The following is a 22,592-nucleotide window of genomic DNA, read 5'->3' as shown; positions in this document are numbered from 1 at the left end:
GCAATAAGGAAAAAAGAATTCAGAAATATTTTTGGGACCACTAAATGTGCATATAAATCAAACACTGTTTCCGCCATGCAAAATGGGAACAAGTGATACACACGTAGAGAAAAACATTCCACGGGGCTGTATTATTATTATTATTATTATTATTATTATTATTATTATTATTATTTAACAATATTCAGATTGTAATTTATAGCATTTTAGCGCCTCCAGAATGTTTTAATCTAAAGTCTGCCTCTCGTCTTCAGGTAAAGTATCATTTGGAGTTCATACCAGGTGGCGGCGGTAGTGAGCTCCGTTGTCAACTAAAATCATAGAAGAAGAAATAGCAGCAGAAGAAGTCGATAATGGTTCAAATCAAGGTTTTGACATCAATAATGACATATTTGTGCTGATGGTGAACAATGTCTGATTCTATCGACAAAGTTGACGCAAGGAAAGAAAAAAGTCTAAAGCAAATTTGTTTCCAAGCTGTCAGGAAGCATTTCGTTGCCGTGGGAACTGCTTCTATTGTCGGTGAGTATGGAATGTATTAAATCAACGTCATTCGTAGGTAAACCGATATTGAAGCAAACATTCCTAGTTGGTAGTTTAGACTTAACATCTCCAATAATCCTTCATGGTTTTAGATCTTCCCACACATCTAATTAAGGATCTTCTCCCTCATCTGACTGTGTGCCAGCTGGATGAACTCCAGCCGGTCCTAAATCACAGAGGTAAGTGATAAAACTGGAGTTTTATCTACTTTGTAGAGGTTGTGATGTACGTTTTAATTTTTAATTTTCTCCTCTTTCAGGCATATCAACTTTGTCTGGATGGATTGGAGTCCTGTTGGACTTGTGTGGCCCTAATCATGTGAGTGGATCTTCTTAAAGCCAGGTCTCCACCAATGTATCAGTCCTGTGATTTATGTCTTGTACTTTATTTTAGGTCCTGGACTTGGCAACAGAAGAACAGGCCAAACACAAAGTCATGAAAATGCTCTTCAGCGCCGTATTCTATGGGTTCACAAACTGCTATATCAAAAAGAACATGTCAAATTTAAACACCCCGTCTTTTTTGAGGGTTGCAGCTAAACATCTCCGGAGATTTTCACTCTTGAGCATAAACAAGCCCCTTCAAGCACTAACTATGGAGAAACGGTCCTTTCTCAGCCACCTGGAGGAGTGGATCGACAGCGTTGTTGTCTCCCAGTGTGTTGCTCTCGTAAAGAAGGAGGCACAAACAGTTCTGTACATCCTTCATCGCTTGTTGGACCACGGGGTGGCTCGGAAGCTCACCATACATGTGCAGTGTCCTATAATCTTAGCGTGGCTCCTTCACGAGAGAGGAACCCGGCATCTGAATCCTCGACTGAAGAGTTTGATGAGCAGCCCAGAGACGTCCAGCGCTCACAACTCGGTTTACCGACCTCGGGGGAAGAGCAAGACCGTGGAGAACCAGGACCATCCAGCTGTTCCGTGCAAACTCCAAAAGTTGGATTCTGAGTCTTTGAAAGAGGAGCTGACGAAAAATGCAAACCTAACTCTGGATCGAGAGGTTCTCTGTCACATGTTCACCTCATGTGACGGTCCCTCAGCAGGGCCTTGTCCACGTGGACTCGTAGAGCATCTAGAGATCAGCCAGTGTCGGCCCGACTGTCTAACGGTGCTGACCGATGCTCTGCCCACGTTCTTCTGCCTCCGCTCTCTAAACCTGCACAGCTTTGGTAAGTTTTAATGATATCAACTATTTGTGATGCTGCCTCCTACACACACACACACACACACACATGCTAATGCTGAGTCGCTCTCTCCATTTTCTCTTTCCAGTGACCTTCACAGACACAGATGTGATGCACTTGGCCAGAGCTCTGAGGCAGCTGTATGAAAGCTCTCGCAGCTCCCTCACTGAGCTCAGCATCAGCGCTCTGCCACGTCCTGAGCTCATCGAGCACCTTTTGGCTGCGAGCCCGAACATCACATCCTTGCATGTGGAGATCCAGTCTGTGTGGGGCCTCCAGGACTCCTCATGCCACTACTGGACCCCTGAGTCAGGTGTGCTGAAGCTTTTATCAGCAGACAACAATGGATGTTTGAAGGAGTTACACTTTATTTGTAGCTGTTGCTCCTGAAGTTTAGAATAACTGTGGACTTTGCCCGTTCTCCCTGTGTCTGTGTAGGTTCTGTCTGGGTGCTCTGGCTCCCCCCACAGTCCAAACACATGCATTTAGGGAAGAGGTGGCTACTTTAATCTGGCCTTTAGGTGTGAACGGCTGTCTGTCTCTGTATGCTTGCCCTGTGGAGAGGTGGCGGACTGTCCAGGCCGTAGCCCACCATCCTCCCCGGGCCATAGCCCACCACCCTACTCAGGCTGTAGCCCACCATCCTCCCCAGGCCATAGCCCTCCTCTCGGTCACTTTACTTAACTAATGCAGTCAGACTGGTTGTTGGTAGAAGCTGTCAGTCGTCCAGGCCGTCGCAGAAATTTCCCACACATCCACTTTTTAGGCAGAATGTCTCCTGATTTTGCTTAATCAGAAATGTGTGAATTCAAAATCGGGAGACATTCTGGTAAAACGCACTGGTAAAATATAGTTTGGTGGCTTATTAAAATCGTGTGACCTCTTGCCTGAACCTTCTCCCAGCTCAGGTCCCTCTGGAGATGCTGACAGTTAAAGTTGGTGGCTTCCAAACCGATGTGCAGCTGATCACATCTGTGCTGCGGCGCGCTCCACATCTGTCTCACTTTCACCTGGCTGGGATGAGATTACCAACAGGCTCCTCTCAGAGCACCCTCCTCACCACTCTCTCAGGTACTGTCGAGGCTCCGCACCATCCTGGTGCACACGCGTCCCGCCTTGGGGACACCTCGCCTCCGTGCCATCTTTTTGATGGGATAATCATTTTTATTGATTGATTTTTAAAGGAGATTTTTCAGACCAGACTTTTTCCTCCTCGTAGAGTCAAACCGTGTCTTACGGCGTCTCATCCTGGAGGACATAAAGCTGTCAGATTGTCTCCCTCCCATCCTGAACCTGTTGGGTTGCTGCAGGTTGGAAGGTAAGAATGAATGAAGGTGTAGAGATGTTGTTGTTGGCCTTTAGTCCAGTTAGCTCGTGCCAGTTTCAGGCCTCCAGTCCAACCAAAACCATTAACAATGGGCTGATGATGATGTCAGCAACACTGTTAATCAATTGAGAGTGGATTATTGGAGATCGTGGACAGGTTCCTTTATGTTCCTCAGCTGGGCCTTTCATTTCCATGGAAACGGATTTTTGTTTCATGTTTCTGTCAGAGCTGCACTTTGCTGACTGCCGTCTTCTGGAGACCTGGAGCGACCGGGAAGAGGGTCTGAGGCAGCTGGTGGCAGCCCTGAAGTCGGTGCCTTCCCTGCACACAGTGGCTCTGCCTCAGAACAGACTGGGTAGGAGCCCTGACCCACATCACACCGTTCTTGGGGTGGCGTTGTGTGTTGCATTATTATTGTGTCCTGCTTCAGAGGCCGTTTGCAGTTTTAACCAGATTGTTGGATTTTAATCATTGATCTTTTGTCATTTATATGTCATCACCAGAGTGTAGGCAGGAATCTGAGCTTGAGGGCTGATCAAAATCCATTTGTTGTGTAGATGTGGGTTATTATGAGCCTGGTCCGGGTCCAGGATATGTCCTGGAGCTCCACTTTGCCTCTGGGCTCGGCTGTTAATACAGGTTTAAACCCTCTCAAGGTGTCACGGGTCTCTGGGGTGAGGATGGCTGGAGCTGCTGGACCTGGAATGTGTGTCATTAATCACCCGTCTGTCCCAACAGCCAAGCACGTGCACGTCCTGGCAGAGCTCTTCACCGGTCCCTCCCCAAGTTCAGTCAAGCGGCTCGACATCAGGTAAGAACCGCTGTGTCAGCACGACCGCCGTTTCCATCTCGCCAGCTTCACGTCGTCCTTTTGAGCGGCTGAACGAAACCATCAAACCTCAGAAATAAACTCTCATTTGAGCTGCAAACATGAACGTCTCCTCTCACTTTACACAAACGCTCAACATTTTGCGGTTAGACCGATTGTTTGCTTGTTTAAAGACACTTTAAGTCTTTTCTCTATTTTTTTTTTATAACAGCTCCAACTTCATCCAGCCTGCTGAGCTGCTGCAGTTTGCCAAGAGGCTGAAGACCCACCCTCCCCCACACCAGCTGACCCTTGACCTTAGGAAAAACCCTGGAGATCGAGACCCCAACACATGGACGGCTACACTGCAGATGCTTCGGTGCTTCTGTGTGGTGCTGGTGGAAGGATGGATATCCACCAACAGCATGGCGGACCACATCAGCAACATGTGAAGATCCTGTGTCTGGGAGAGGGGGCCTGGAGGGCCGGCCCCTGGCTCTGCTGAGGGTCTTCGTTACTGTTGAGCTACGCAGGGTTTTAAAGTGTGCACTCAACCTGATGGTTTTATTATGTTTTCTCTTTTAGAGAATGATTGGAAATGTCTCTGTCCACATGGACCTCATGGACCTGGTGTTTTAGTTGCTCTGAACCATTGGGGGGGTGTTCCTCGCTTCAGGACAGGGTTTAAAATTAAGACTGTGTGACTGCTGCTTTGACATTTGAATCATTTATTAAACCATCGTTTGTTACACTTGGAGTCTTAGCTTGAACAGAGCGTGAAGGACAGTTGAGATACAACCCAGAACAAACCCTGGAGGTCCGGAGCAGCTTTACTGCTGCTTTCCAACACCTTCAATGTCATTTCAGTACGACCGGAACCAGCAGCTCTTTACTAGTAGGAACCAAGTAGAAAAGAAAGTTAAAAGGTATTTTGTTATTGGCCTTTTTAAAGCTAACGGACGTATGACTGTCTGCTTCCTCGTCTTTACCATGTGTATGTTGGCAGATTCCAGCTGAGGATGAGGACGTGTCTGCAGGTTAAACCACCGCTTGGTTGTAGCTACAGTCGTAAACACTGACGCCCATCCGTTCACCCTAAACTCGTCTCCAAGGCTTCAGTTGCATGTACGTTTGAAAAGATCGTCCATATTCAGTCTCCACAAAGGGTTGTCAGGACACAAAAGTCGCGATATTGTGAGCGACTGTTCACAGTTTAGCTGGTTGGACTACAGACGCAGCGGTCTGGGCAGCACAGGCTGCGTGGACTGTTGTCCTACAGCAGCAACACCTGACGGCAGTATCAAACGGACGGAGCTGAGAGGACCGTTGGTGTCCAACGGGAAGCAGACGTCACTTAAAGGATTTCAGGGTATGTTCTATCGGGGTTTGGAGTGATCATAGATCAAATAACTTCAGGAGGATGAATCGGAACATTCTGGAACTTGGATTGTTGTTGGGAACTATGAATTGTGTTAAATAAAATTGGCCTCATCATTCAGTTCCACAGCAAAACAATCAGTTTCCTTTAGGACGTAACATTTTCCTGTGTTGCTTGTCAGTATTTTACAGTGTGAACAGCGTGACGTTCAATGTCTTCACATAAGACGAACGTTGACACAAAGTGTTGTCAGGTTCTGCGCGGTGCAAATCACATCTTTATCCTTTCAAATGAATCAAGTGGGCACATCGAGATTCACAGTCGTACATCAACACAAACACTATGAGCTCGACCAGACGGAAAAATCACACTTCCATAAAGTCGGACACAAGCATATGTCCCAACAAAAACAGACATAAAATACACATCTCCAAGGCATTAAGGAAAACCTCTTAAATAAATAGAATTAAATTAAATTATATAAAAAAAGAATGGGTTAAAAATATAAATTCTGCTGATACAGAAAAGATCTGACTAAATGTCACACAACAGTCGTAGACGGTGACGGAGACAGACGCTAAAAATGTCCGTAAGGGCTCAGTGTTCGGCCAGACCAGGTGCAAAAACGGTGCGAGAATATTCTTAAAGGCATACCTACAAGTACGAGCATGCTGTGCCATATGAAGCTTAATGGGCGGGGTGGGGGTGGTGGTGGTGGTGGTGGGGGGGGGTCACAGATAAAATAACTGATGGGGGCAAACAAGGTTGCAAATGGAAAGAAATGAGCAACACGCCTCAAACACGCTCAGCCTTTTTGGTTAACCACTGTGGAAACTGGTACCTGATACTGGGTCCAAATAGGCTGAGGTGGTGACAGGAAGTGACACAAAACTGTGCTGATCCTAACTGGGCCGCCCGGCTCGTGGTCCCACCACCTGCAACCAGGTAAGGAAGCAGAATCCAGGTAGGGAAAGCAGGAAAAGGCACAGTCTGACCCAGGGCCACCCACACCACCGGGACCGTGTCACTGACCACACACACCCACACACACACACACACCCAATGCCTAGTAAACATTACACTCTGGCTGTGTTGATGACTGTATCTGAACGGACTGTAGGCTGTTTTTGACAGAACCTCTGATTTCTGTCACCTGAGGCTGGATCCAAAGATGGACGACAAACAACCATCCGTGCCGTTACTGCTGCTCTGGCGGAAGCAGGTGTAAAACCAGGTGTTTCTTTATTCAGTGGTCGTTGTAAAAGAACGTCTAAAGTTCTTCACTTAGGGATTCAAGTAATAACAAGCAGAATCCAAATCAGATTCAGAAGATAAGTGATTTTCAGCCTTGGAGAAACTGTCCTGGCCTCGCTGTGACCCCGTAGACTGGGAGGTGAATCCAGTCTTGTGGTTGCACTGGTGTCGTTTGGAGCCAGGGGTGATTGGGTGGAGCTGTGAGCCTTTAAATACCCTCTAAAGTGCAAGCAAAGTATGTTAATTACGCTGAAGAAACCCTGAACATGTAGGCATGAGGAGCCATCTGGACGCAAACATTGTCTACTTTTGAGTTTTCACCTAAATCCAATCAAAATTTTGGGGGGAGGGGTCAGCCAACTGGGACCTGGACCAGATGTTATGGCTCATATTGGACTTCAGGAGAAACTCCATCAGTTTAAGAAGAGAAAACGGTTAACATGAAGACACGTCTCAATGTCCTGTAATGTTTAGTGTTGAGTTGGACAACATGGACAGAAGCAGCTGTTGTTCAGCGGAGTGAACCCGTATCAGGGTTCATCCGAACCACGAAGAGCAGCGGATACTTCTGTGCAACAACCCGACGAGTGACGCGAGTTGTGTGTGAAGTGACGTTGAACCACCCTACAGGACAGAATGAGGACGAAGTCAGTCGATATGATCCTAGACTGGGTCTCTTTCCGGGGGGGTTGAGAAGCAGGTGACACATGAACAGGTGAGGAAAATGTCCTGCTTCGAACAGTGATCGTGGTGAGGGAGGAAAGGTAGAGATGTGCAGAGCTCCCGGACTCATGTCGCAGAACAAAGGTGGCGAGCTGATGATATGAGGTGGCGCCCTCAGTGACCCCGGTGACCCCAGCTGTCTGACTGTAGCAGTGCCTCAGCACCGGGCTGCTGACACAAAACACCGGGTGCACCGAGCAGCATCGGACCTTCAGCACAGTTTGAGGTGTAAGGAAGCAGAATGTTTATGAGGAGCGGCGGCGGCGGCGGCGGCGGCGTGGACCCCGGCAGGTGGCAGTGTGGACCCTCCCCGCTGTCTGATGACAACAGCAGAAACAAGCGGGATGTCTGACGCAGAGGCAGCGGTCGGCTCAGGGCTAGTTCACGTGATCAACCCGCCCAATCACCGCTAAGTTTGGCGCCACGCCTCCTACGGGAATCCCTTACGAATTCCAGCAGAACGCGTATGATGTATTAACGGTTAATGGCTGAGTCCATCAATTCCTGAGTATGGACACGTCAGGGGTGTCCCGCTGTCAAAAGCAACCGTCGGTCTTTTCTGTCCCAGGTGTTCCTGGAAAACATTGTTCTACAGCTATAAGTCGACTGACGTACGTTGGCAGGATTTAAATACACTCGGCAACAGTAAACAGCACTTGACGCCACGATGGACGAGCGGACCAGCTGTCCCCACGTCTCATTGTCCTGGACTGCAGCAGTTTGTTCCCCAACGTCCCTGATGCAGAACAGGGAGGACACGTCACGCTCCGATACCTCTGATCTTCTATTTTCTTGTTTCGTTTGAGTAACTACAAAGTTGGTGTCCATATCAGGAATTCATGGGACTCGCAGCCAATCAGAGCAGAGCTGTGCGATACCGGACTCTGATGTATGTGAAGGCACATACAGAACTTCATGTTCAGCTCAGGACTCCACCGACACCACGGAGGGACGTGGGCTCTCTTATGAAACCGCGTGGAGTCGTCCTACAACTCAAAAGGTGAAGTGGGAAAGTGAAGTTTATGGTAGTTCCCCAAAAGAGAATGAGCAGAAGAGCAACGTATTCGCTGAGCAGTAAAAGTAGATGAGGTCTGAGCTGCAGGTAGAAGGTGGAGGTCATGGCAGAGGTCAAAAGGAAATGAATGGAGGCTAAATGTACACAAGAGCGTGGCGGAGACGTTGGGTTATAGAATTCCATCCATGAAGCTGGTGTCCAGCCGCTGGATGAGCACCCGGATGAAGGACATCTCCTTGCGGGTGTTCTCAAAGATCACCCTGGGGTCGTCCGATTGGCAGCGCAGACAGTTGGGAGCCATGACCATCGCCAGGTTGTTGACATCCATCTTGGTGATGGTGACGTTGGCAGGCTGAGCGAAGACCTGCACACAGCAGAGACACGAGCCTGTCAAACCGCTCGGCCATGGCAGGAACGCTGATCGTTTCTCTCCTTCCTCAAGCAGCAGCTCAACCTGGAGGGTGATGGAGTGAAATGTTCCTGTGTGTGTGTGTGTTACCTGGAGGAAGCGGATGAGGTAGCAGAGCACCAGTTTGTTGATGTGGGGCAGACCCAGGACCACGTTCACGGCCGCCTCTGGGTTGTCGTAATGGTCAATGCACTCGTTGTAGAACTCGTGAGGGATCAGCGGCTCCTCCAGCTCCCTGTACCAGAGCTTCAGCAGAGACGCTGGGGACCGACACAGCAACATGACATGACACTAATCAGTGTGTGTGTGTGTGTGTGTGTGTGTGTGTTGGGTTATTATATGTTGTTGGTTTTTACAAAAACAGCCACCTTGTGAAGACCTTCAAGCAGAAGTGTTGGTGCTGAAGGCCCCACATCCAACAACTGAACACGTTTGAAGCTGTGAGTGTGTGTGTGTGTTCTTGTAATTGCTACATACTAAGTACAAAAAGAGAAATTCTTCTAGAAAAATGAGAACATTTTTTGGGAGTGTGGACATTTTGGATGGTCCTTACAGCTTCATTGGACTGTTTGAGGTTTTCTGTTTGAGGTGAGAACTGGGTCAGAGGTCTGGTTGGGATGTTGGGGTCACGACCTGGCTGATGGAATAAGCCTGTAAGGTCCTCACCAAGATAGAAGGACAAGGATGCGCGTGTGTGTGTACCTGGAATGTGTGGATCCTCCAGTCCTGTGGGGATCTTCCATTGATCCACTTGCAGCTTAAGAGCGTTGACTTCATCGATGTCTCCAGGAACCCTGGAGGCAGAAGAGAAGACTTCAGACTTCCTGTCTTTCATTCAATCTGATTTATGCAAAATGAAACCAAAAGCTCCTCTCCTCTCCTCTCCTCTCCTCTCCTCTTCACTACTCTCCTTCCCCCTCCTCTCCTGTCCCCTCCCCCTCTCATCCTCCCTCTCTCCACTCCTCTCCTCCTCCCCTACTCTCCTCTCCTCTCCCCCTCTCCACTCCTCCCTTCCTCTCCTCTCCCCCCTCCTGTCTCCTCACCTCTCCCAACTCCTCTCCTCTCCCTCTCCTCCCCCCTTCTCTTGTCTCCTCTCCCCTCCTCCTATCCTCTTCCTCTATTCTCCTCCCACCTCTTCCCTCTCCCTCCCTCCTCTCCTCACCCCTCCTCCACCTCTCCCCACTCCTCTTGTCTCCTCTCCCCTCCCCCTCTTGTCTCCTCCTCCCCTCCTCCCCCTCTCCTCCTTCCCTCTCCTCTCCTCACCCCTCCTCCCCCTCTCCCCTCCCCGTCTTGTCTCCTCCTCCCCTCCTCCCCCTCTCCTCCTTCCCTCTCCTCTCCTCACCCCTCACCCCTCCTCCCCCTCTCCCCTCCCCCTCTTGTCTCCTCCTCCCCTCCTCCCCCTCTCCTCCTTCCCTCTCCTCTCCTCACCCCTCACCCCTCCTCCCCCTCTCCCCTCCCCTCCCCGTCTTGTCTCCTCCTCCCCTCCTCCCCCTCTCCTCCCCTCCTCTCCCTTCCTCTGAGGTTTATTGAGGTTTATGAGGTTTATTTCTACACAAATCCATGGACACATTCCACTGATTCTTCGTTCCTAAATCTGTGATTTTACACTTTTCACTTTGCAGATGCAGAACTCAGACATTTATGCAAATTTGTCCACAGATCAACGAGTCAGAATCAACACTTTTTACAGCAAGCTCTTCTTTCTCTATATACTTATATACTATTTCTACTCTCGAGACATCTAACATCAATAAAACCGTGCTCCTGAACGCTCTAAAGCCTTCTCTTAAAGTGTCCCCCTCACCTGAAGATCCCCTCTGTTTGGTCACCATTGAGACCTAGAACCTCCTCAGAGAGACGGGTCTGCACCCAGGGCAGCTGCCTGTCGGGGTAGCGGTCGTTCTGCAGAGCCATGACCTCCTCTAAAGACGAGCCAAACATCGAGGGGCTGAAAACGGCATTCTTGGCATGCTTGATCTCTTCGAGACAGGGTTTCTGCAGCCCCTGAGGACAAAGAGACACAGAGGAGCTCATGTTAATGCATCAGGCCAAAGGAAGGGCAGCGCAGGGTGAGACACATCCACAGGAACCAGTTCATTCAGTTTACCGTAGATGAGCGAAGAGGAGGCTACGAGCTGACAAATGGTTGTTGTCCGAGGTCCAGATATATTACGCCATTACACACAACACTGGCTCAAAGCCAATGCTACCGTACACACACAAAAAACAAGCAGCTTATCTTTTTTCAAAGGACCATATTGAGCCTATTTTCTATTATTTAGTTTATATTCATTATCAAATTTAGTTGGCGGTGGGGGAAGGGGGGGGGTGCTGGAGCCCATCCCAGCAGTCACTACTCCCTGGACACATCCTGTTCCAGGATACACACCTCATTCCCACACCCTAGCTCATAGAGGGACAATCTAAGGTTTCTAATCAATGAAATGTTCATGTTTTGGACACAGTACACCTGAAAATTCTGAGCAGTAAGACAAGCTACTAGGCTAACGAGACGGTGTTGTTTACTGTTTGCAACCTTAGATCCTACTAGGGTACTGCTAATGATGCTCATTATTCTGCTGGATTTGCTCAAGGGTGCTCCTCGCTGAGCTAACTGCAGACACTTGGCGTTTGGTAGCTGGGTGCAATTAGCACACATTCTGCTGCACATCCAGCTGTGTCTTTTGTCGTCGTCCCCCCGCCCGATGAACCCTCAGTATCAGGGAAGATCTCAAAATGTCTCTCCAACACATCTGCATGGATGCAGGACCTCCACCTCCATCTTAACCTTGGTAAAACAGAGCTCCTGGTTCTCCTGGCCAACTAATCCATTTATCACAACACTGACCTTCTGGTCTTCTGGTCTCTGGGTCCTACCAAGGCTGTTGAAATCTTGGGAGTCCTGATTGATGATCAACTGACTTTTTCCTGATTGTGTTGTCTCAGTCTCTCGATCAGGCCGCCTTGTCTTATTCAACAGCAGAAGAATCAGGCTGTTCCTAACCCAGCATGCCCAGAGCTGCTGGTACAAGCCATGGTGATCTCCTGCATTGACTACTGCAAAGTCCTTGTCAGGGGTGGGCCGGTGTGTGTGGGGAAGCTGCTTCAGATGGTCCAGAATGCTATGGTGCACCTGGTCTTCAACCAGCTGAAGTGAGTCCACACCACCCCACTGCTGACGGAGATCCACCTGCTGCCTGTAGCCGTTTACATTAAGGTCAAGTCACTTGTGCTGACCTCCAGAGCAAATCTGCTCCCTCTTACTTGAACAGTCTTGTTGGAGCCCTTCTACCCCTCGACTCCTCACATGATCATCACCTGGAAAAGCCGTCTGTTGAGGCAAACAGTCCAGACAATGGTCGCAGCTTTCTTCCCCTGATGGGGGAACGACCTCCAGAGCTCTTCCAGAGCAGGAGCAACCTTCTTTACCTTAAAAAAGCTCTTGAAGACACAGGTCTTCTGGGAGGTTCTGCACTCCTAACGGCACTTATCGTTCTCCTCCTCTCTTCACTCTCCTCCTCTCCCCTTTTCATATCCCTCTTTCCTCCCTCTCCACAGCTCAGCTTAGTTAGTAGCACTTGTACCAGGTAGTTTGAAGCTAGTATTTTATACAAATTGGTCTCAACTCCATTGCGGCGTGATTGTGTCTCTCACTGTAAGTCACGGTGGACAAAGGTGTCTGATAAATGACTAAATTGCAATGTAAAATGTAAGATCTCTCACCTTCTTGGCTCCAGTCAGAGCAGCTTTTGTGAGTTTCCGGTTGCAGTACTTAGCATAAGTGCTGATGGCCACTCCTGAAGCAACAGACAAAAAGAGGAATATTTACAACATACACTCCATTACATTTGTTAGGTGGATGAGAATGTAAATGTATTTATTCAATATACTGAAAGGGTCCTGAGATTAATATCTTACTTCCATATTATTATTATTATTGTTGTTGTTATATAGTGAGTGTGTTCCAACTATAAGGGATCCCACTCCTCAGTGTCTTTGGGAAGGTCTGTGCTGGAGAACTGGAAAGGAGAGTCCGACTTTTAGATGAACCTTGGATTCATGAGCAGTGATGTGGTTTTCTTCCTGCTTGTGGAACAGTGAACCATCTCTTCACCCTAGCTAGGATGGGGGAAGAGTCATCTCCTGTCACTCCTGATTCTGTTCACTAAGTAGTGAAGCAGTATGGACAGATTTTTAGGAGCAGATGGGCAGGGGGGTGCTTAGAGGCCTCAGGGCTGTATCTGCTTTTTGTGAATATTTCCTCCTTTTACCTCTTCAATCACTGACCTCCAGCTCTTGCTAAGACTGTTAGAAAAAGACCTGCAAAGAACATATGGAAAGCATGGCAAAGGGCAGATCCGAGAGTAAATGAGGTATGGATTTTCTTATCTTGAAGATGAAGGCGGACAACAACCTCGGTGTGTTTTGTGCAGCGAGGTGCTGGCACATTAAAGCATGAAGCTTTAATCCGCAGCACATAAACTAAAAACTACACCTCTGTCAAATGACACAATAAGTAGGAGAATTGAAGACATGTTAGAAGACATCAAACAACGGACCCCAGCTCACATTAAGCCAAGTGGTCATTTTGCTTTACAAATGGATGAATCTACTGACATAACAACCAAAGCAGTTTTACTTGTTTACGTGAGACATGTGTGCGACGGGGACTTACAGGAACAACTTCTCTGCACAAAGAGCTCCTTACTACTACGACTGCAGAAGACATTTTCAGCTCTGTGGACATGTATTTGAGTTCAGTGGGCCTAAGCTGGGACATCGTCGGTATCACAACTGATGCTGTGCTACAACAGGAAAAAAACTCAGGCGTCCTGAGGAGAAGACTTGAAAAAGCTCCAAATGCAACATGGAACCATTGGGTCTCATTCATGAAACGTTAGTAAATTTGCAAACAGATTTACACGTAAAAACCTTCTCCACTATAAACCTACCCTGGATTCAGGATTCAGTGTTTTGGCTCTAAAGGACACTGGATCAAACCAGTGATCATTCTACTACCTTCTCCTCTGTTTCAAGTGATGATACGCTGAAGGACGAAGACAGCCATTTGTGAAAAAAAACCATCTGAGACTGAAAGTGTTCTAATAATAAAGTAGAAATGAAGAGTTGAACCATCTTGAACCATCACCATAAACTGTCAAAACTGGAAGAGAGACTCTTCTACGTATGAATGTTCTGTGGATCTATTAACCTATGTTTTCACCTTTGGTGTCATTGAGAGGGTCCATGTGTCGGCAGATGTATCCCTCCAAGTAGTTATGAAAGCGAGGTGTGGGGGGGAAGAAGTCCAGACAGATGGCCATCAGCTCCCAGCCTCGTTCCAGGCTGTCGTAACGGAAATTCTCTGTAGTTTGACGACATAGTTGAATATAAAGCTCGTCACGCAGACCTTGGTTACTCCACCCACGTACCACTACCTATCAAGCATATAGAGTAGGTCAGTCAATGAGGTCATCGTTTGGTGCTGCAGAACAAGGTGGAATCTTACACACATGTCAATCAATCATGTTACATATTGCCAGTTTTACCCTGCTTTACCCTGCTGTGGCCTGGTGCTCAGGGTATTCTTGAAAGGAAACACATGTACGTCCACACAACGTTATTGTTTCCAGAATTTTGAAGCTTTAACAGAATTATACATTTCATCTCAACAAGCCGCAAGAATATCAAAGTGTTTTGATAATAAACAACCAATTAATGAATTCTCACATTTTTCATAAATACAGGATTCCTCTATGTAAAGGATAAAGGACCCCACATTTAGTCCAATTTAACACACAGGCATGGTTGGAGAATGGTTACTCAGCCTTCAGGAGGAGGTTTGCCCTCTTTAAACAACTGCCCACACTGGCTCAACCCCATATATACATAATCTCCGGCTTATTGTCAACAGGAAGAGAGACACAAACCCAACAGTACAGACAAAATCAGCTTCTCTAACAACTCAGCAGTGCCTCAGGGCCCGCTGCGGAGCCATTTAAATCCAACCAAATATTGATTATGTACAGGAACTTTTCAGAAGGAAGACATCTCTATTCATTTTCATTTTTCAAATTAGTCTTGTGAAATATTCTAATTTTCTGACGTGCTGAATTTTAGGCTTGGGCATGTCAGTGAGCCATAATCACAATATAACATGAAAACATTTGAAATATTACACTTTATATCTTATATTTCTTTCCCTCCAGAAGAACATGTTTTGAGATTTTTGCAGCCTTGACTGTGTGAAAATTTTGGGAACATAAATAGTGTGATATGATTTGATACTCCACAGAAAGTACTGGAAATATTCCAGTTCTCATCTCACAAAACATTCCCAAGTCAAAACATTCCCGAGTCAAAACAATCCTTTAGCCTCATGAAATAAAGACGACGTTCTGCTACAACTTCTACACATAAATAGATTCAATCAAATGGAATTCATGTTTCCGCTTTTAAAACAGCAACTGAAAGCAGATATCTGCTAAAATCAGTGTTTTCCACAATAATTTGTATTGTATGAAACCTGCAGACATGTTTAGTGGCCTGCTGACATCACAAAGACATGCTGATGGTGCTCGAGGCTCTTGGTTGCTACTGGTCACTAGCTGCAGTGGTGAAGTGCTGCAGAGGTCACGCTCACTGTTATACAACAAGTAGGGGTCATAATTACGTCGCTTTCAAGGGTTTCCATGGCAACAGGGAAAAGGGTTCTTTTGTGTGAAGTAAACAGGCAACATTTTACATGAAAGTGGAAAAATGAGAGAAACAACACTTTTTGAGATGGAAGTCATAAAAAAGTAGTGGGAAAAAAGAAAATTGCACTGATTTATATTTGTTTTGTTTTGGGTTAGGGTTAGGGTTAGATTCTGTAAAGAGCCTTGAGATGGATGGATGGATGGATGGATGGATGGATGGATGGATGGATGGATGGATGGATGGATGGATGGATGGATGGATGCATGGATGGATGATAGATGGATGGGTGGATGATGGATGGATGGATGGATGCATGCATGGATGGATGATAGATGAATGGGTGGATGACGGATGAATGGATGGATGGATGGATGCATGCATGGATGGATGATAGATGAATGGGTGGATGATGGATGAATGGATGGATAATGGGTGGGTGGGTGGATGGATGATGGATGGATGGATGGATGGGTGGGAGGATGGATGGATGGATGGGTGGATGATGGATGAATGGAGGGATGGATGGGTGGGTGGATGAATGGATGATGGATGGATGGATGGATGATGGATGGATGGATGGATGATGGATGGGTGGATGGATGGATGAAAGGGTGGATGGATGGATGGATGGATGGATGAAAGGGTGGATGGATGGATGGATGGATGGCTGGATGGATGCATGCATGGATGGATGATAGATGAATGGGTGGATGATGGATGAATGGATGGATAATGGGTGGGTGGGTGGATGGATGAATGGATGATGGATGGATGGATGGGTGGGTGGATGGATGGATGATGGATGGATGGGTGGGAGGATGGATGGATGGATGGGTGGATGATGGATGAATGGAGGGATGGATGGGTGGGTGGGTGGATGAATGGATGATGGATGGATAATGGGTGGGTGGGTGGATGGATGGATGGATGGATGGATGGATGGATGGATGGATGGATGGATGGAAAGATGGATGGATGGATGGGTGGATGATGGATGAATGGAGGGATGGATGGGTGGGTGGGTGGATGAATGGATGATGGATGGATGAATGGATGGATGGGTGGGCGGATGGATGGATGGATGGATGGATGGATGGATGGATGGATGGATGGATGGGTGGATGGATGGATGGATGGATGGGTGGATGGATGGATGGATGGATGGGTGGATGGATGGATGGATGGATGGATGGATGGATGGATGGATGGATGATGGATGGATGGATGGATGATGGATGGATGGATGGATGGATGGGTGGGTGGATGGATGGATGATGGATGGATGGATGGATGGATGGGTGGATGGATGGATGGATGGATGGATGGATGGGTGGGTGGGTGGGTGGGTGGATGGATGGATGGATGGATGGATGGATGGATGGATGGTGGATGGATGGATGGATGGATGGATGGATGGATGGATGGATGGATGGATGGATGGGTGGATGGGTGGATGGATGGATGGGTGGATGGATGGATGGATGGATGGATGGGTGGATGGGTGGATGGATGGATGGATGGATGGGTGGAGGTCCACTACCGTTCCAGTAACAGCTGCCGACACCAACCTGATACAATCATGCTCAGAGGTGAACACACAGCCTGTGTGGTGTGTGGTGTGCTGTGAAAGTGTGCCGACAGTGGGAAACACAGACCTCTAGAGCCACAGAGAGGGGGTCAGCCTTGGAGCGGCGGTCCCCCATGTAGGTCTGCACGAGCTTGAAGATCTCCACTGCTTCCCTCTTTACTGTGCGATCTGTGGTGACGATCATGGGCTTCTTGATGGGCTCACTGCTCCAGGCCAGCATGTTGGCTATGGACACCTTCCTTCTGAACAAACCCTGGAACATTACAGTTGGAAAAAAGCTTTGCATTTGTCACAGCTGTAGAAATAGAATTTCCAGTTACGCCAGAAGGTGACAGTAGCTTTAATAAGTGCCTCCGACAGGTTGAGAGATTTGAGATGGAGTTTCATGGGAAATCTTTCACCTCACACGGGTGTGAATACGTTCATGCAAGGAGTTACTCAGGTGTGAAGTATGTTGAGATGCTGAGGTCTAATGTTTTCTTTCTGCCAGGATTGTCACCATTCAACAAGCAGAAAGTGACGGTGGCCGTTACCTGTGTGTGTTTATTGAAGTGCTTGGAGGCCCAGTTCTCTATGTCCGTTTCTGAAGAGGGTTTTCTGAGGGTGAATTCCGGGAAAATCCCACAGCTGGCGCTGGGCATCATGTTTCGGGCATTTCGACTTGCTGTAAACTGAGCACAGGCTCCAAGGTCCTCTGACTGGATAGTAATAAAGACAAAACATTCACACGTATCTTTGTTTCAGGTGTGTGCGTGATATCTATATATAGTTTATTTCTAATTTATTTTCATTATATCCTCCCCCAGACACTGATTGCACCAGTCCAAACATAATAGCTAACCTGTATTTTCAAACATTAATCTTTTCTTTTTAGCTTTCTTCTTCTTTTTTTTTCATTACTCATCATTTCTTCCATTTTAACTATCATTTCTGTGATGATGTGATATATCATAGGACATTGTTGCTTGAACTTCAGAGTTGAACATTCAGGGTCGTATAAGCTGGAACAGAAGCATAATTAAAATGCTATTCTATTCTATTTTTAGCTTTTAGGCGTCTGGCTTTGAACCGCCATCAGCATCATTCATCAGTGCCACCATGACCGCAGTGCTATTAAGCTCTGTCCATAGTTCCTGTCTGAGCTGGCGTCGGTGCAGTACCTGTGAGGGGTGAAGGTAGGGCTCGGGGGAGGCCAGGTTGGTCTGCACGGACAGACTTTTTTCCAGCAGGGCCTGAGGAAAACCTAGCCGATCAAATGTGTTTCTCTTCCAGTGGTGGCCATCGCCCTGTGCCAAAGCCTCGTCTTCACTGAACGCCCTCACCACTGGTCCCGGTAAGGGCAGAGGGAGAGCCCCATCGCTCTCATAGCCATCTTTTGAGCTGCCACTCTGGGTGCCCCCTCCCTGGCCTGAGTCCCAACTGCTCCTCTGCTTCATCACCTGTTGGGCCTCCCATGCCAGCCTGGCGTGGGCTTGCATTGCCTCAGATGCAGTGCCAGCCAGCTCCCCCTCCAGCCCACCACAACGCGCCAGCTCTTGGGGAAGGGAGGGTTTGCGGCTCTTTCGTTTGCGATTGCCTCCTGGAGAAAAAGTCCCAGGACCTCCTGTACAGGAGGCAGAAAGTGAATGACTATGAGCGGAAGTGTAGGATACACTGTCTTCATAAAGCAACTTCTGGCCACCTTCTCCAGCATCTCCACTGTAATCCAGCAGTAGGCGAGGGTCCCTAATAAGAGACTGGCTGTGTTGCAGAGTGAAGGACCCCCCGTACGAGCCGCCATAGCTTCCTGACGTCCCATAACGAAGCAGACGGTCTGCAGTCTTGAAGCGAGGGCTGGAAGATGACTGCTCCACGTAAACCAGCTGCTTCACATACTCCTTTCCCACAGGACTGTACTCCAGACTCTGTGTTTTCTCTGGGCACTTCTGCCGGGTCAGAACCAGCTGGCCGTATGGTGACTGGCCCTGTTTGGGGGAGTGGTAGAGGGGGATGGGGGACTTGCTAGCGGATGACTTACCAGTACCATATAGTGGGGAAGATTCTGAGAGATGCATGTCAGTTGGAGGCTCCTCATAGATGGGGGGGGACTGATAGTCTGATGGGGGCTCCTCATACAGTGGAGGTTCATAGGCATAGCGTGGTGAGGAAGGCTGGGAGTCGGCTGAGGAGCGGCGTTGAGTACCAGTGACGCCCAACTCAGCACGCTTCAGAAAAGGAGACTGGCGACGCTCAGAATAAATAACTTGGGAACTCTCGGGGTCTGAAGGGGGATTTCCTCCAGAGGAACGTCGAGTTCGGGAGGTGGCGGTCCCAACAGGTGGAGGGCCAGGAGTCGGTGCATCACAAGGAGAGTAGCCGTTTCCCTGATGGGCCAAAAAGCTGGGCTCCCTGTCTGTAACCTTGATCAACATCCGCTCCTTCATACCAGTGTTCCATCTAAAGGGAGAAGTCCTGACAGAAGGAAAAGAAGAAGATTTCGTTAGGAGCCAGTGAAACAGATGATACTTTTTATTTTCTCACGATAATCAGCATCTTTGGAGAATGATCTCCGTCCTTCGAATGAATGATTTAATAAGAGGACAAATCACCAATTAAAGCTGGAAAAAAATGAATTTAATGGATATATGCTCTGTAGAGACAATACTGTATTTATGTGACACTATGGTCTAAAACTAGAGGATCGACCTAACAAATCCATCAACACTGATGGAAACAAAGAGCTCAGATAAAGCATTGCATTCTGGATAATGTAGTCCTGCTCCACCAATCATCACATTATAAACATGGTCGTGACCTGCCGGGGCATCAAACAACAAAATAACAATAAAATAGTTCCTGAAAAGCCTTCCCTTCTTTTTAAAATGCATCTGTGTGTTTTAATCATTGACAAATGTGAGAAGGGGAAAAACACAGCTTCATTCATTCCTTCATGTTCACTCATTCATTCCTATAAGTGTGTAGTCTCATAATTTACTTGTTTGTCAAACACAAGGAGGAGGAACTTGAAGAAGGGTGAAGGACAGAGGAAAAAGAGGCAAATGGAGCAAGAAGGAGAGAAGTGTGACATCGATTGCAACACTGGACTCCATCCAAACACTCCACACATCAGTGGCCAGGGCCAGCGCTCAATGGGACCACTGTCGGCGCTGTTTGTGAACTGGCAGATGCTCCGAGACGAGTGTGTGAAAGAGGAGAAAACAAAGCGGGTGGGATTAAGCATTAGGAGGGTCCTGGCGTTTACCGCAGCTTCCTCCCAACTCTGTCCCACTTTCGTCCTTCGGTCCATTCACCTCCGTGCTAAATAGCATGTCTTTCTTCACTGCCCATTCTCCCTCCTCCTCAACTGTTGCTCACCTTTTCCCTGTTCTGCATTTGCGCACCCTCATTGTTATTTTTATGTTTCTAAGATCCCCACAAGCCTGCTTTGTTTTTCTACTCTGCAAATTGTGCAGAATCCTGAAATTCACATTAAAAAACTGTATAATGGCACCCCTCATCCATGCGAGTTCAGTTTTTTAAGTTACCGAATGGCTTTAATCACTTCCTTTATTCGATGCATGAACATCCCCACACACACGGGCGATGTGTGTGTAGATGTCACCGGAGGGACCGCCTATAACAGCATGAACTGTGGTTTTAAATCTGTCAGCAACACATGGGTTTGGTGCACCTGAGTCCTTGAAAGGGCCAAATACATTTGGGATCATACAGTCTTAAGTGGGCAGAGTGCACGCTGGCAGCTGAACCCCTTCCCACTCAGCAACAGAGCTGATCTCAGAGGGATGAATCCTCCTTCCAGGACCAGGGGGAGCAGGTGTGTCCACACCACAAACTCCACAACAGGGTTTTCCTTACATGAATCTGCTTCACTCAGCGGAACGTTGGCTCTTCATACGCACAACAGTCTCCAACTACTGAGTCCACAAACACGCTACCAGAGTAGGGCAGGTCCCGGGATCACGTAAGGCACTCAACACAGAGGTGATGTTGTTCATGGACTAACTGTGTAGAGAGCAGTCAGCCGTCTTTTATAGATTCTTTACATTTTCGTTTTTTTTCATTGGCAATTTTTTAAATCGTTTTAATTTCTTCTATTTTCTTGGCAAGCTATTCCTGCGCTAAATCAATGTCTATGTAGATTGTAGTCCAACCTCGCAGCCAGTCAGAACATTTATTTAATTTCACTCAAAAACAGCCAAGAATTCCAAACCGCAGCATATAATAATCAGATTATATCAAATGGCTTTACAAATCCTCTATGTGTGTGTGTGTGTGTGTGTGGGTGTGTGTGTGTGTGTGTGTGTGTGAGTCCTACTGCTGCTGGGAAACCAAATTGAATAAAATGAGGAAGCCAGTAAGAGGGAAGGAGAGAGAAGACAGACCTTAAACAGCAAGAGAGATCAAATGTGGATGGGAGGTTAATTTTTAAGCTCGATTTTTCATTTTATAGAAGAGATGAGATAAATGTATTTCTGTAACATTTGTCTAATCCGATTTTTAAGTCTTTACTCGTTCACACTCATTCGTGAACTCGTGGCAGAGACGACCTCAGTGTGTCACCTGATCATCCTTCACAGTTTTTGGGCGTCGGGTCTTTGCTCAAAGGCACTTTGACGTGTAGACCAGATAGATCGAACCAACAACTCTACCGCGCGGTTCGGAAATGTCCACGACACCTGTTTGATAAACCAGTGGAGCCTGGTCAAGTCAGCAATCAGAAAACGGAGATGTGGGCCCACCTGTCTGCCTCCTCTCTGTTGGACTGTTTTTCAGAAAGTTCCTGATCAAGAGAAGATGAGGTGCTTCCCTCTCGACTGACCCCACTGTTACGTCCCGGGCTGTTGTCAGCCGATGCTCTGCTCCCTCCTGCTCCCCCTGCAGCTCGGGCGTTAGAGGTATCGGCGTGTTGTTTCAGGGTCTGCAGCTTAGCCAGGGGGATGATGTCACAGCCCTGGGGCCGGTGCCACACCGTGCGCTGGGAGGAAGCATTGTAATAATAGAACCGTGAGGTGTTGGGGTCAAACAGCTCCCACCACTGGTTCTCCCCCGTCCGCTTGATGCAAACGCCTTGTGGCGGGTCCCACACACACTCGCCTGTCAGCAGGTTAGCGTACATACGCTCCCGTGTTCTTGGCTCAATAATCTCCACCCACTCCAACCTGCAGAGAGAGAAGAGAGGTGATATCAGTGGGAAATCTGCTGCTGCATAAAGGTCTGCCTTTATCAATCATTAGCAACAATCAATTACATGAGCTTTAATGTGTTTTCATCCACTCAGACATGAAGGCAGACCAAATTAAGCTGTCAAGACTTATAAAGGCCCGTGTAACCTTGAAGAAATGAACCAGTGACAACGCAGGGGCGCGGTGAAGCAGGGGGGGCCCACGGGCCTGGACCAGGACAGGACACCCACGTCTTACAGATGCTTCCATTCTATTGTGCTCAGTGTGTTTCAATAGGGCTGAAAGCATATTTTGCTTGGCATGATGGCAGGTTTGTCCAATAACGTTATCTAGCAAATGATCTTAAGTATAGAGGATGTGCTCACAATCATAAAAGGGATTTCTTGATTTCCGCTATTAGATGGTGATGCTGCAGCTGCCATGTGTTCCCAGAGGGGGAGAGGAAGCTTCAATTCACACACACCTACACAGCAAAACCA

At 47.7% G+C, this 22,592-nt stretch overlaps 2 protein-coding genes across 4 annotated transcripts in view; one reads left to right on the top strand and one right to left on the bottom strand.

Annotated features, from left to right (window-relative positions):
• The first annotated feature begins 299 nt into the window (after positions 1-299).
• lrrc41 (leucine rich repeat containing 41) lies at positions 300-5,423 on the top strand. 2 transcript variants are annotated; one of them, XM_011614426.2, is made up of 10 exons: positions 301-522; positions 636-722; positions 803-861; positions 937-1,714; positions 1,818-2,042; positions 2,633-2,800; positions 2,949-3,047; positions 3,283-3,411; positions 3,795-3,867; positions 4,097-5,423. In XM_011614426.2, exons 1-10 carry the CDS (start codon positions 411-413, stop codon positions 4,314-4,316), a joined length of 1,950 nt encoding a protein of 649 aa, XP_011612728.2. In that variant the 5' UTR covers positions 301-410; the 3' UTR covers positions 4,317-5,423. The 2 variants fall into 2 exon arrangements, with proteins under 2 accessions (XP_029684586.1, XP_011612728.2); XM_029828726.1 differs by lacking the exon at positions 4,097-5,423 and having other exon boundaries at positions 300-522; positions 3,713-3,841.
• Positions 5,424-5,544: 121 nt separating this feature from the next.
• arhgap39 (Rho GTPase activating protein 39) overlaps positions 5,545-22,592 on the bottom strand; it is a 21,786-nt gene continuing 4,738 nt past the window's right edge. Inside the window, exons 2-12 of one of the 2 annotated variants that reach the window (XM_011614425.2) lie at positions 21,670-22,089; positions 18,612-19,381; positions 18,091-18,533; positions 17,464-17,628; positions 16,998-17,183; positions 13,868-14,081; positions 12,367-12,440; positions 10,448-10,647; positions 9,346-9,437; positions 8,734-8,903; positions 5,545-8,598 (exon numbers count right to left, since the gene is read on the bottom strand). In XM_011614425.2, the coding sequence (XP_011612727.1) occupies positions 8,404-8,598; positions 8,734-8,903; positions 9,346-9,437; positions 10,448-10,647; positions 12,367-12,440; positions 13,868-14,081; positions 16,998-17,183; positions 17,464-17,628; positions 18,091-18,533; positions 18,612-19,381; positions 21,670-22,089 (2,929 nt within the window). In that variant the 3' untranslated portion in view covers positions 5,545-8,403. Of the gene's footprint in view, positions 8,599-8,733; positions 8,904-9,345; positions 9,438-10,447; positions 10,648-12,366; positions 12,441-13,867; positions 14,082-16,997; positions 17,184-17,463; positions 17,629-18,090; positions 19,382-21,669; positions 22,090-22,592 lie in introns of both variants that reach the window. The other variant, XM_011614424.2, reaches the window with a different exon arrangement.

Source organism: Takifugu rubripes, chromosome 20, assembly GCF_901000725.2.
Source record: "Takifugu rubripes chromosome 20, fTakRub1.2, whole genome shotgun sequence".
Lineage (NCBI taxonomy): Eukaryota > Metazoa > Chordata > Actinopteri > Tetraodontiformes > Tetraodontidae > Takifugu > Takifugu rubripes.
The sequence above is the reverse complement of the archived record's forward strand: the minus strand, read 5'-3'. Positions and strand labels throughout refer to the sequence as shown.